This window comes from Neoarius graeffei, chromosome 15 (genome assembly GCF_027579695.1).
Source record: "Neoarius graeffei isolate fNeoGra1 chromosome 15, fNeoGra1.pri, whole genome shotgun sequence".
Classification (NCBI taxonomy): Eukaryota; Metazoa; Chordata; class Actinopteri; order Siluriformes; family Ariidae; genus Neoarius; species Neoarius graeffei.
This window is the reverse complement of record NC_083583.1, coordinates 35,279,597-35,294,976: the sequence shown is the minus strand read 5'-3', so window position 1 is coordinate 35,294,976 and position 15,380 is coordinate 35,279,597. Positions and strand designations below refer to the sequence as shown.

General features: G+C 41.6%; 1 protein-coding gene across 3 annotated transcripts in view; it reads right to left on the bottom strand.

Annotated features, from left to right (window-relative positions):
- The window catches only part of cers1 (ceramide synthase 1), a 52,584-nt gene that overhangs the window by 20,339 nt on the left and 16,865 nt on the right, over positions 1-15,380 (bottom strand). For all 3 annotated transcript variants that reach the window (XM_060941181.1, XM_060941182.1, XM_060941183.1), the window contains one exon: positions 7,221-7,380. In XM_060941181.1, coding sequence (XP_060797164.1) covers positions 7,221-7,380 — 160 coding nt within the window. The remainder of the gene's footprint in view (positions 1-7,220; positions 7,381-15,380) is intronic.

The window sequence follows — 15,380 nt, the reverse complement described above, 5'->3', positions numbered from 1 at the left end:
TCACAAACAAGGCAGGCTACAACCAGAGGCGATTCTAGAGTCTGTTGTGGCCCCAAGCAAAAATTTCCAGGGGGCCCTTCTGACCAGTGTTCATCACCAATATGTTATAAATAATCTGACACCAACGAAAAATGTATGAAACCAAAGTTTTTTAAATTCCAAATGTGAAAATACAAATGGTAAAGAACAATAAAAAACAATAAAAAACAAAATAAATAAGCCCTCGGGCCCTGACTCTTGGGGGGCCCCTGGGCCAGGGGGCCCCAAGCAGTTGCCTGCCTTGCCTGTTCACAAGCTGCACGTCTGGCTACAACTGCGCTGCTTCGAAAATGTAAATTGAACAGCTTGATGAAAGTGCGCTGATGGTTCCCATGAAAACCCCATGTCTGCTGCACTGCTTTCCTCCGCTGAGTCGCGTGCTCATTCACTTTTGTGTTCTTGGTCTCAGAGCCGCACCAAACACTCACAGAAGACAGAATCAACGTTTAACATAATTAACAATGCACTTTTTACGGAGACGTTTTAATGTTATTCTTTATTTTTTTTTATCCAGTTGTATATTTAGCATACACATGTATTTTCTGCTCTTAAAAATGACCGAGGTCCGGACTGCGAGGGCCTCAGAGCTGGCTACGGCCATGGAGATGAACAAGATGCTAATAGGAAGATAAGACAGTTCAATGACAAATGGAAGTTCGGGTGAGATTGGCTAGTTCATAGCAAAACCGAAAATATCATGTACTGCGAAGACTGTAGAAAGTCTGGCAAAGACAGGCACCAGCAATTTTAAACTCGAAACTATAAAGGACCACGAAAAGTCAAATGCACACATCGGTACTATAACATCAAAACAGGCGGAGACGGCTGGTTCACTCCAGGACAGCATTGCTTTCAGTCCCTGGCTGTCATGAAGTCGGCTGAGCTGGAGAGGATGGAGTTGCTGTTTAGAAACATTCACGTGATTGGAAAGAAGTTGATCTCACCCCAGCTATCAACTTATGGCCTGCTGGAAGCCTCAGGGTTACGAAGACCATTTTTCATGGACCATTCAGACTCATCTGATGATGAATGTAATGAGGACATTTAATGTCTCTCTCTACACATGTTCTCACACCCACACCCACACTATTAATAGATAATACATAATATACATAATAATACTTGATAATACACATAATACTTGCATATCAAAACATCAAATGTTTTTCAATGATAAATGTTTTGAATTGGACTTTTAATATTAGAATCAGTTCAGTTGTACTGAATGTTATTTTTCATATTATACGATATTTCATATTGTAAGGGGCTTGAATTTGAGTTCAATAAACAGAATAATCTGTTTATGTTTTTGTCTGAATTGGTTGCATGTTTTCATACAGGGAGCTACCTTAACAGCACTGAATACTTGAGTGCTACTGTAGAGATACATTATATGCTGCCATTCATAATTAAATCTAGATCTTCCAAACTTTAACGTATCATGGTGAAGAAAAAAATGCAATTTCCTGGCAACAAAATTGTGGCTAGTGAAAAGGCTGAATGGCTAGTGACTCGGGAAAACCACTAGCCACAGTGGCCAGTGAGCAAAAAAGTTAATGTAAAGCCCTGGTTAGGCACGGTCGCCTCACAACAAGAAGGTTCTGGGTTCTCCCTGTGTCTGCGTGGGTTTCCTCCGGGTGCTCCGGTTTCCCCCAAAGACATGCAGTTAGGTTAACGTGGGGCGGCCTTGGGCTGAAGTGCCCTTGAGCAAGATACCGAACCCCTGACTGCTCCCCGGGTGCTCTGATGTGGCTGCCCACTGCTCTGTGTGTGTGTGTGTGTGTGTGTGTGTGTGTGTGTGTGTGTGTGTGTGTGTGTATTCACTGCTTCAGATGGGTTAAATGCAGAGGATGAAGTTCACTGTACTTGAAGTGTACATGTGACAAATAAAGTTTTTTTCTTCTTCTTCAGTCACCCTGTCCAATTGAAAAACATCCAATTGAGAAATGCATTTTCATATTTTTATACATCTTTGAATTCAGTTATAGCTTGTGGATTTTTAAGCCATGGCCTAATGGTTAGAGAAGCAGCTTTGGGACCAAAAGGTTGCTGGTTCAATTCCCTAAACCAGCAAGAATGGCTGAAGTGCCCTTGAACAAAGCACCGAACCCCCAGCTGTACCCCAGGCTGCTCTGGGTATGTTGTATGTCGCTCTGGATAAGAGCGTCTGTTAAATGCCTGTAATATATTTATCATTTGTTTTGTTAAGAAAGAAAAGTTGATAATAAACACTTTTCATTTTAGTTTTCGATTAAAACTTTACATTTCTTTGGCATCCACAGTTTCACTTTACTCACAACCACTCAGCGCTACAGCGACAAAGAGACTAAAGCTGGAGAATCGGCTGTCAAATCACTGGAGCCTTCAAAGACAATTCTCCACAGATTATCATCATTAATGACTGTGTAATGTTATATGAAGACAACGTGAGTGCTTCACATGAGAATGACCACAGAGAATGTCTAAAAAGCTGTTAGTTAAATTATACACATTGCTTATGTCTGCTAATGTTTATCGATCAGATCCTCCTCCAGGTCTCGAGTCGACAGCAGGAGCAGAGTGCTTTCAACATCAACACTAAATCAATTTTTCCCACCACAATATGCAACGTTCACATAAATGCTCACACACTTAACCGTAAACTCTGATTGCTGCAGAGTGACTGGAACTCTGTGGTTGTTGTTTTTTCTAGGATAATCACTTAAAGCTAGACGGACTTTCGATTTCATAAAATCGGTGAAATTTAGTTCCCTCTGAAATTTGGTCATTGTGATGTATGTTTATTTCTGTAATATCTCAAAAAAAAGTTCCGTGGCTGGGAAGTTATTTAATTTGCGGGGATTCCCGAGCAAATAATGTGCATGAAATCGCTCACTTCGTGCAGTCAAGCAGGCAGAGGAAGTCCGGTGTGCACATGCACAGGTTTACCACGTTCTTTTTCTTTTCCTTCTTCTTTTGGATTTTACGGCAGCTGGCATCCAGTGTTGCATTACTGCCATCTACGGGTTTACCTTGACCGTGCACTGACAGTTACATCATTCTGTCGCTAAACGAACAGCTGATCACACCGAGGTGCTCACTGACCGCCGATATTTATTAGTTTGGTCCTGAGTTTCCTTTCCTTCACAACATAACGTCTTTTCTTCTCGCTTTCTGTTACTGTAGTCGGTCTTTCATGTTTTAGTCGCATTCTCCATTTTTCTCTCCTGTTTCAAATTTGTATCCCACAATGCCTTGCGCAAACGGAGAAAGCCCACCATGTGATGCATGACATAGTATCTTGAATTGGGTCATGGTGAAGCAGGAAATAATAGCAGAGAATTTAGGGCCACATCGCCTTAAATTCATTAACTGTTCTATTTAAAAAATTTTTACAAACCTAATAAAATTGGAAGTCTGTGCTTCGAATTCAGTACCTTTTGGTCCACTAAACAAAAATAATTGGGTGTCAGGGAAAATTCTTTTTATGACCTACACTTGAAAAATCTGAAAGGCAGTACAGCTTTAATCTACCAGGGCAGATGTTGTGTGGATGAGTCTATATGTACCGTACATAAAAGCTATACTGTACATGTAAGGCATAATACAGTCTGTGTGATGCTCTTCTAGGAAAATAATAATAACTGGGTGGTGTGATAAGGCAGAGTAACAAGGCGAGTTTCCATTAACCTGCTTAATGGACAGTTTAAAATTGTGGATTAAAAAAATGGAGAATGGAAAGGCATGAATTTCAAAAAAATTCTCAAATGTCACAAAAAATTTACGCACTCATATGAGGTGGTTTTTCAGACAATTCAACAAAGCAATATTTTCCAAAACTGAAATGGAAACACATTTTCTGCATTTAAGTCACGGCTATTGAAGTGGATGCAATCAAAATCACCCATGGTAATCAAGTCTTCCAAGATTATCAGGTCTTGGAAATCTGTTGGCATATATACAGTTAGGTCCGTATATATTTGGACACTGACACAAATTTTCTTTTTTTACCTGTTTACTGAAACATATTCAAGGTTATAGTTATATAATGGACATGGACATAAAGTCCAGACTTTCAGCTTTCATTTGAGGGTATCCACATTAAAACTGGATGAAGGGTTTAGGAGTTTCAGCTGCTTAACATGTGCCACCCTGTTTTTAAAGGGACCAAAAGTAATTGGACAATTGACTCAAAGGCTATTTCATGGGCAGGTGTGGGCAATTCCTTCGTTATGTCATTCTCAATTAAGCAGATTAAAGGCCTGGAGTTGATTTGAGGTGTGGTGCTTGCATTTGGAAGATTTTGCTGTGAAGAAAACATGCGGTCAAAGGAGCTCTCCATGCAGGTGAAACAAGCCATCCTTAAGCTGCGAAAACAGAAAAAACCCATCCGAGAAATTGCTACAATATTAGGAGTGGCAAAAACTACAGTTTGGTACATCCTGAGAAAGAAAGAAAGCACTGGTGAACTCATCAATGTAAAAAGACCTGGATGCCCACAGAAGACGACAGTGGTGGATGATTGCAGAATAATTTCCATGGTGAAGAGAAACCCCTTCACAACAGCCAACCAAGTGAACAACACTCTCCAGGAGGTAGGCGTATCAATATCCAAATCTACCATAAAGAGAAGACTGCATGAAAGTAAATACAGAGGGTTCACTGCACGGTGCAAGCCACTCATAAGCCTCAAGAATAAAAAGGCTAGATTGGACTTTGCTAAAAAAAAAACATCTAAAAAAGCCAGCACAGTTCTGGAAGAACATTCTTTGGACAGATGAAACCAAGATCAACCTCTACCAGAATGATGGAAAGAAAAAAGTATGGTGAAGGCGTGGTACAGCTCATGATCCAAAGCATACCACATCATCTGTAAAACACGGCGGAGGCAGTGTGATGGCTTGGGCATGCATGGCTGCCAGTGGCACTGGGTCACTAGTGTTTATTGATGATGTGACACAGGACAGAAGCAGCCGGATGAATTCTGAGGTATTCAGGGACATACTGTGTGCTCAAATGCAGCCAAACTGATTGGTCGGCGTTTCATAATACAGATGGACAATGACCCAAAACATAAAGCCAAAGCAACCCAGGAGTTTATTAAAGCAAAGAAGTGGAATATTCTTGAATGGCCAAGTCAGTCACCTGATCTCAACCCAATTGAGCATGCATTTGACTTGTTAAAGGTCCCATGGCATGGTGGTTTGTTGATGCTTTAAATGGGCTCGTGGAGGCTTCTGGATGTTATATCCGCAGCCTTTCTCAAAATGAACCCTCGGCACGTAAATATAGCCTCCTGGGAGAAAGCCCCATTTCAGCGCTTTTCCCAGTGCGTCGTTTTGCTAATGAGAAGCAGGAGGCGGGGAAGGGTAGAGGGTGGGGGCGGGTCATGGGGGAGGGGGAGGGGCTTGACCAAGCTGCGCGCGCACACACATACTCGCTGCTATCAGCACCTGTAGCCACGCTGCTAAGACAAAACCCCATTCTCCCTCGGACTCCTTTCGTAAGCTCAACGTGACACAGAGAACAGAGAGTGAGAGTGTTCGGAGTGGTAGTTTACGAACGTATAATACCCTAGGCTTGAACACGCACTCCATAACCAAAGAGGATAGAAGCAGCAACTACAGCAACATAGCGCTTATCCAGCAGAAGACATGCATTGCGGAGCAATAGTCAAACATAAGCTCATAAGTTACAGTCAATTTCCAGATTAAACTCAGTTTAACAGAGCATGCTGCATGCTCTTTAGTTTTGTAGCGCAGATTACCTGGCTAACTGCAGGAAGTGGTTAGCTGCACAGCTAATGTAGCCATTGCTAGGCTAACGCACCGATTTTAAAACACGGCAAAACGACCAGTTATACACTTACTTGTTCGGTGTTTGTTGCTGATGCGGCAGGGATGCTTGGTACAGACCTAGGCTTCAGTGACAGTTGATGTGCAAAACCTACCCTGTACTGTCCCAACTTGTGGAAACATTCCTCAGGAAAATGCTTCCGACAAACATATATCGTCTTAGGTAGACTCGATGGCGTATTATTGAAGTAAATAAAATTAAGCCACTGCGTCTTCAGGGGCTCTCCCGTCGGCAGTAAAAACAGACTCTTTTCTGTGTTGTCACATCCATGTACAGCGCAATTTCCATGTTTCGCTCGCTTAGGTGATGCCATGTTGTGTCCTCTATGGTCTCCTCACCACAACTGGGCGGGGCAATCCATACAGTGGGTGGGAATCCAGAGGGGGGGCGTGGGGATCATCTCCCTTGCTGACGTAGTAAAGGGAAGAGTTTATCAACGCGCCGTTTTGACGCGCCATTCTCAAATGTTGGGCATAGTTTGGTTTACACATTATGAAATTTCTAGCCACTGGGGTGACTTAAGAAGGTCAGAGGAACTCATTTTAATGTTAAAAAACCTCAGAAAGTGAAAATTTCATGCCATGGGACCTTTAAAGACTAAACTTCAGACAGAAAGGCCCACAAACAAACAGCAACTGAAAACCGCTGCAGTAAAGGCCTGGCAGAGCATTAAAAAGGAGGAAACACAGCGTCTGGTGATGTCCATGAGTTCAAGACTTCAGGCAGTCATTGCCAACAAAGGGTTTTCAACCAAGTATTAGAAATTAACATTTTATTTACTATTATTTAATTTGTCCAATTACTTTTGAGCCCCTGAAATGAAGGGATTGTGTTTAAAAAAAATGCTTTAGTTCCTCACATTTTTATGCAATCATTTTGTTCAACCCACTGAATTAAAGCTGAAAGTCTGAACTTCAACTGCATCTGAATTGTTTTGTTCAAAATTCATTGTGGTAATGTACAGAACCGAAATTAGAAAAATGTTGTCTCTGTCCAAATATTTATGGACCTAACTGTAATTGTCATGATTATCGCAAGATATGAAACCCTAGCTTTAATCACATTACCGTACATCACTCAATGGAAACACAGACCATTTGCAATTGTATTTTGTTGGTTTAAAAAAACTAAAAAATAAAAATTAAAAAATCGCTTCTATTTTGCACAAAACTGCACTGGAAACCCATCTTCAGATACGATCTGTTTATGTAACACATCTACCATACAGGTTCCTGTGAACAAGCTGTTACTATAGAAATGATAATGTACTGCAGTGAGTGCATCCTTTATATGTAAACCTGTGGTTTTGGTCATAGCAGCGGTTATAAAAAAATGAATCAGCTTACTGTAAAAGACAGAGGGTGGGTTATGAAAGAAGCCATAGTTGCAAAAGAAGAGCAGGTAGGTGCTGTAGGACCACGACATCGTGTAGAAGATCAGCTTCCAAGCACTTTCTGGCATCTTCCCCACATCTTTGGGATGGAGCCGACACCACTGGGCAAACGGCTACAACAGACAACATTGCAGATTCTTAGCATTTCGTGCTAGATGGCAGGTTTAAAAAAAAAAAAATTATAATATTAAGTACAATCCATTGACCATTTAATACACTTCCAGAAGAAAATGTGTTCAAACCACTGAGCTCTATATAAAATCTGGAGAGCTCATAGGCTCATCAGACTGAAGCCATCTGGCCACCATCTTACCACTCACATTGCATGTATTTGGCTTGTGTTAAACCATTGTATCTGATCAAATTTGCCCCAAGAAAAGTATCTCCTGACTTTTTTCCCCCTTTCATTACCTCCTCTTATTTTCTCAACTTTACCTACATTCCTTACATATATTTATAGCGCTCCCCTTCACTGTTATTGTTTTTTTCCCTTTATCAGTCCAGTCTCTGATCATTGTTTTTGAATGGCTTTTTTACTACTATAATTATTTTTACAGAGAATATTTCAGTTTTTGGGCGGCACGGTGGTGTAGTGGTTAGCGCTGTCACCTCACAGCAAGAAGGTCCTGGGTTCGAGCCCCGTGGCTGGTGAGGGCCTTTCTGTGTGGAGTTTGCATGTTCTCCCCGTGTCTGCGTGGGTTTCCTCCGGGTGCTCCGGTTTCCCCCACGGTCCAAAGACATGCAGGTTAGGTTGACTGGTGACTCTAAATTGACCGTAGGTGTGAATGTGAGTGTGAATGGTTGTCTGTGTCTATGTGTCAGCCCTGTGATGACCTGGCGACTTGTCCAGGGTGTACCCCGCCTTTCGCCCGTAGTCAGCTGGGATAGGCTCCAGCTTGCCTGCGACCCTGTAGAAGGATAAAGCGGCTAGAGATAATGAGATGAGATATTTCAGTTTTTCTCTTATACAGTGTATCTTTCTCTTTCATATAGTTCTTCTTCCTTTCTATCTATCTATCTATCTATCTATCTATCTATCTATCTATCTATCTATCTATCTATCTATCTATCTATTATTATTATACCAACACAAAGGCTGGACAATAATTCCTTTCTATGTAGGACAGTCGTTGAAACAGGATTATTTTCTCATGTTATTTGTCATTTTCACTTCATTCTCACAGTCATGTCTTAACAGTATTTCTTGGTCACATAATTCACTGTCACAATATTCATGTAGCTTGTGAACAATATGACCAATAAATACTGTTAAGGCATGACTGTCAAAATGAAGTGAAAATGGCATTCATAGAGCCATTCAAAAAAAAAAAAAGCTCAGAGACTGGACTGGAAAAGGAAAAAAAGCAATTACAGTGAAGGAGAGCGCTATAAAGATATGTAAGGAATGGGGGTGAAATTGAGAAAATAAAAGGAGTTAATGAAAGGAAAAAAGTCAGGAGATACTTTTCTTGAGGCAAGTTGAGTGGGAAGATGGCGGCCAGATGGCTTCACTCATCTCTACAGCGGAGAATGGGCTATGAGCTCTCCAGATTTGATATAGAGCTCAGTGGTTCAAACCTACAGATATGTCACCAATCAGAGACTTGGGATCTTGAGAACAGACCTTTATAACAATTTTGAAAATAGCAACTAAGTAATAGCTAGTTAATAATTTTGGAAGATAAATTACAGGTTATAACTATCTAATCAGTCTAAATATTTAAAAAAAAAATATATCTTTCTAACAATGTACAAAAAAATTTAGTATTCAAGAAAAAAAGCAGAACACTCGAATATAATGTTTAAAGCATATTGTTAAAGATACAGTTTTAAGAATAACAGTGATTTTTTTTTGCCAGGATGGACAGTATAGACTCATGAATAAATAATAAGTACACAAGGCTTCATCAGATCAGAGCATGAAGCAGCTGAGCATTAAAGAGTGTGAAACAAATTTCAGAGCTAAGCTGTCATATTAGATTCAGAGACCAGAAGGTAAGCTTAGGTAGGTTTAATTAACCTACTAACCATAGCTTGGCTTCTTTGACTCATCCATCCATTATCTCTAGCCGCTTTATCCTGTTCTACAGGGTCCCAGGCAAGCTGGAGCCTATCCCAGCTGACTACGGGCGAAAGGCGGGGTACACCCTGGACAAGTTGCCAGGTCATCACAGGGCTGACACATAGACACAGACAACCATTCACACTCACATTCACACCTACGGTCAATTTAGAGCCACCAGTTAGCCTAACCTGCATGTCTTTGGACTGTGGGGGAAACCAGAGCACCCGGAGGAAACCCACGCAGAGACGGGGAGAACATGCAAACGCCACACAGAAAGGCCCTTGCCGGCCGCTGGGCTCGAACCCGGACCTTCTTGCTGTGAGGCGACAGTGCTAACCACTACACCACCGTACCGCCCCCTTCTTTGACTCATTTTCTTTTTAAATGTATCTGGACGTACACATGAATCATGTTCATGAGTTACTCATCAATTTAAATATTTCTCATTATTTTCAGGGGGCCTGTGTATTATTATGTGCTGTTCTGTTGGTGCTGCTGATCTAAAGAAACTTGACAGCAGAATTACAGCTCACTGTTACTCTCTGACTCCATCTGCATTACCTAGTGACAAAACTACAAAACATGGTTTTCAAAATGTACTTACATTTCCAAAATCTGTGCCAAGGATGTGGAATGGCAGTTACCCTTCACCGGTTTTACTCTTTAAGTACTAGTTTTGAAAGCTAAGAGTCAAAGGACATAATCTGCATGCTTTCTGTACCCAGACTGTGACACTGTCCAAATCAAATGCAACAGGCATTTTAGGGCACTTTCACATACACAGTGATTAGTCTGGAACCCTGGTGTGTTCTCTCCGTCTGCAGGGTTCTTTAGGCAGGTGAGAACACAGTGATTACACTCGGGCTCGAGAGCATCTCAGCAAGTCGGTCTCGGTATATGTCAGAGTTTCTGAACTCCTGCAGGAAGTGAATCAAACACCTCATCTCATTCTCATTATCTCTAGCCACTTTATCCTGTTCTACAGGGTCGCAGGCAAGCTGGAGCCTATCCCAGCTGACTACGGGCGAAAGGCGGGGTACACCCTGGACAAGTCACCAGGTCATCACAGGGCTGACACATAGACACAGACAACCATTCACACTCACACCTACAGTCAATTTAGGCTACATCCACATGACAACGGCAACGAGATTTTATTAAAAAAAATACTGCGTCCACATGGGCAACGGATCAGTAAAATATCAGGTACATATGGCAACGCAACGCTTGCTGAAAACGATGCAATACACATGCCACACCTCTACGTGCGCTGTAAGACGGTCCCATCGGAGACACCAGAACAATAGAAGAAGTAGGACGCATGCGCATAAACCCCTTCTTCTACCCGGCGTGAAGCACTCACAGGAACAAGCACACAACAACAAGAAGAAGATGGCTGCGACTACACGAGGAAATCGTGCCTTCTGTGTGTACAAATTAGTTTTATTAGTGTGCATAGTTTTATATAACTTAATTTTCTTATTGTGTGTGAACATTTTGAAAAGCATTTTTATATAATTTATATAACTTTTTATATTGTGTGTGAACATTTTGAAAAGCAGTCTTATCCAATAAAAAAAAGAAATTCAAGAAATGGTTCAGTTACTTGTTTATTTAAAAGAAAAGCTGTATACAAAAGTGAATGCAATGCAGTGGTTCATACAAAACAGCGAGAGTGCTGCTTGTTCTAGTCATGTGGTTGTGACGTCATTGTAAACAAATCCGTTCTACTCATCCAAACGACTTCACAATGGCGCCGTTGCCAGATTTTTCCGCTCTGGAACCCGTTCTCGTTTTGGGGCACCCAAAACGCCGGTGCCGTGTGGACGCCAGGCCGAAACGATAAACAATTTTATCAGATTCACCTGAATCCGTTGCCGTGTGAACAGCCTCTTAGAATCACCAGTTAACCTAACCTGCATGTCTTTGGACTGTGGGGGAAACCGGAGCACCCGGAGGAAACCCACGCAGACATGGGGAGAACATGCAAACTCCGCACAGAAAGGCCCTCGCCGGCCACGGGGCTCGAACCCGGACCTTCTTGCTGTGAGGCAACAGCACTAACCACTACACCACCGTGCCGCCCTGAATCAAACATGCTGTGTGTTTTGGGTCGCAGTGTTTTTTCTTTAGATGTGAGTAGCTAAACTGAGTTATAGGACAGAGCTGTAGTGCTGTGGAAACGCCATGCAGAACAAAAAGAGAAAATAAATGCTGTATGTGACACACAAAATGTTTTAAAATCGTTATTTATATAACTATCTAATTATTTATTTAGCAGTGGCTCCGGCCCTGTTTACACTCGGTTTTAAAAGCGTCTTGGGCGATCGGCTCACAAGTGGACAGCCAAGAGACATCGCCATTTACACCTGTGTTTATCATGCATCTCCAAGGTGTCCAGCTGACTACCTGGGTTCAGATTTCATTACTGCCGACGTCAATTTTCTTGTTATGTCCTTGTCAGGGATGCATCAGCATGCATTAACATTTCCATTACAAAAGGTGGTCAAATGCATCCCAGACCACTTTGGCAAATGGTTTGAGTGAACGAGTCTTGGTGGTCTTGGTGGCATCTTGGTGGTCATGTACACTTGTACATAGTGCTGCCCACTTGTGACCTTATCACCCATAACGCATTTTGAAACCAAGCGTAAACAGGGTATCTGTGTACTCTGTGATTTTTTTTCTATTCACACTTGGTAAGGGTTTGTACCTTTGCTGTTTCCATATTTCTGACCATAAATTATAATGAGAATATTTTCAGCCCAACATGCACCTCAGACAATTTTTTTTTTTGCTTTTTGGTTCCTTTAAGAGTCGTCATCAAGTAGCAAACGAACTAAAAGAATCAATTTCATTCTGATTTGTACTCTCTAACAGGACTAATAGGCGTGAAAGTGCTCTCAGGTTCATGTAAACAGACACTACTTACTAACGGCACATTACAGAAAGGACCTTGGAATTGAAGGGTCAGTAAGTTCTGGGAGGGGGAAAAAACCAGGAAGGTAGCAAACTTGTCTCATGTCACGTACGTCAAGTGCTAAAAACTGCGGAGAATGCATAACACACTTCGTGACACTTTTTTTGCCTGCTGGCCAAACAAGAAAACATGCAAAGGAGTAAGATATTTAGAGCAGATATTTAGTCTTGAAATCAGAGGTTCTGATTGTAATTTGGTAATTTTTGTTTTACTGCCAAAAATATTCAATTTGAGTCTGTAAGAAATCTTTGTCTGGGCCAAATTAATAATCTTCGAGATGCCCTAATGTTTATCAAAAGAGAATCAAAATTCAACAAAACGAATCTTCAAGTGAAGCTAAACTCCAGAGATGGTAGTCTGTGTGAAATAATTCTTTGATGAATTGAAAGTTGTGTCTTTCTGAGAAATGTTGTGATCCAAATTTTAGTAGGAGTGTTGCCATGACGCTCATGTAAACTCCACCAGTAGGACGATGGTATAGGATGACGTTAGTGGTTGTTGACTGGCGATGACTAAGTGGTAAAACAAGATATGCTAATAGAAAGAAAAATCTCATAAACACACAATGTCTTTGCAGTGGTTAGCACTGTCGCCTCACAGCCAGAAGGTTCTGGGTTCGAACATCGCAGCCAACTGGGGCCTTTCTGTGTGGAGTTTGCATGTTCTGCTCATGCCTGTGTGGGTTTCCTCTGGGTGCTCCAGTTTCCTCCCACATGTGGAGGGTCAACTCACTACTCTAAATTGCTCATAGATGTGAATGTGAGTGTGAACGGTTGTTCGTGTCTGTGTTAGCCCTGCGAGAGATTGGCGACCTGCCCAGGGTTTACCCCACCTCTCGCCCAAAGTCAGCTGGGACTGACTCCAGCTTCCTCTCCACCCTGATGGATAAGCAGTACAGATAATGGATTAGAGGATCTTCATTACATAATCTGACAAGGAGGACATGTGTTATGATATAGAATTTGGTGAGACTGTACAGGGATCTGATACAGTCTGACGAGCCATGAAATTGTACAAACTAAAAGCTTAGCATGTTTCAGAATCATTTAGGATGCTAACTGTTTTGTTATTTGTGCATCTTTGTCTACACAATTTTTAGAATGATGTTCATTTGATAGCTTTCGAATATGGAAAGACAACGAGGTTCTCATAGCAATGAGGTTCTAGTAGCGAGAGAGAGTCATTGAATTAAAAAAATATATATTTTTTTACAGTTGTCTTTGAAGAAGTTAGCAACAGTTCAATTTGATTCATGACAGTTGTTAACAGGCAATGAGAGTAAGGTCTGTTTATAACGTCAAACCTTAGAAATAGTATATTGGCATGTTAAGGATAGAAAAGTCATGGACACTTTTCCGGGTGGAAGTTTTACGTTTGTACTGTTTGTTAAATTACAGCATGTGTGTGTGTATCACTAGAAGTAATGCTAGCTTTGTTCTTATCTCTCCGTGATAGTCTATCTGTTCTGCCCAGTACCACATGCAGACATCGAGCTATTGTAATCAGAGACATGAATGATAACTATTTACAACGATTAAGCATTCTCTGTCCATGTTTACCCTGATCTCCAGTTTCCCTTGTACAATTAGTGTTGTACGTGGAGGGCAGAGCCCAGGAATGAAAATGGGACACCACGAAACAATACTAAGGCATCACATGACATCATTCTTGTAATTAAGGAAGGAAATAATCATAAGTCTGAGAGAAGGTCTACTTGTAAGGGGAAAATGTCTCTGATTGGCTCAGATGGCCGGCTGTTGCTGTGAGATAGGGCGAGAGGGCTAAATGCTGATCCTGAAGGGAACTACATGCATCCTATCATGCTGGGGGTATTTATAGAGACCAGCTGTCATCAATGTGTCCCCATATTCCTCTTCAGCTTACACTCCTGCTCCATCTTATAAACACACATTCTCGCTTCATCATTGCTGTTGCTGAGCGTAGTTAATCTAACTATGAGTTCTATACTACCAGGGTATGTACAGTAAACTCGTCACTCCGTTGAGGTCAGGGAAGCGCTTTCGCTCCCTCAAGGCCAACACGGAGAGAATGAGAAGGAGCTTCTTCTGTCAGGCCATTCGAGCTCTTAATCAGGACAGTAAGGAAAAAAAAAAACGGACAACAACTAGGTCTCGTCACCACTTCACCCTCATTCCCCCCATCTCTTACACCTCTTCATGCAATTTCATCTAACCAAAGTGCAATATATACAGTGCATTTCTATTGCAATTGTACCTCTTCGTGCAACTTCACTTCATTACAGTGCAATATGTATTTCAATATATTCATTACAGTGCAATATATATTCACTGTTTTTTCTTTACTGCAATATATTCTCTGTATTGTGTATATTCTGCAAAGCATTCAATCATCATTTTTTATTGTATTTATTACATTCTATTTTTCTACCTTTTTTTTTTTACACTACTCCCCCCCACTATCTTCACGACTTACAATAAGCATTGCAATCAGCATTTGACTGCATGCTGTACTCTGTGTGATTGTCCATCCATTATCTGTAACCGCTTATCCTGTGCAGGGTCACGGGCAAGCTGGATCCTATCCCAGCTGACTATGGGCAAGAGGCGGGGTACACCCTGGACAAGTCGCCAGATCATCACAGGGCTGACACAGAGACAAACAACCATTCACGCTCACATTCACACCTACGGTCAATTTAGAGCCACCAATGAACCTAACCTGCATGTCTTTGGACTGTGGGGGAAACCGGAGCACCCGGAGGAAACCCACGCAGACACCGGGAGAACATGCAAACGCCACACAGAAAGGCCCCCGTTGGCCACCGGGCTCAAACCCAGAACCTTCTTGCTGTGAGGCGACAGTGCTAACCACTACACCACCGTGCCGCCTCTGTATGATTGTGTATGTGACAAATAAATTTGAATTAAGTGTGCTGTCATTATTGGGCCTCAATCTGTGCTAGGTGTTGACTACTCAATTTTGCTAGTTGTCCAGTTATTCAAAAAAAAAAAAGTAGTAGACTAGTCATCTTTTCCGTAGTTAAAACAAAACTGCTTTTCACCATTTTAGGTTGTTTTATTTGTGAA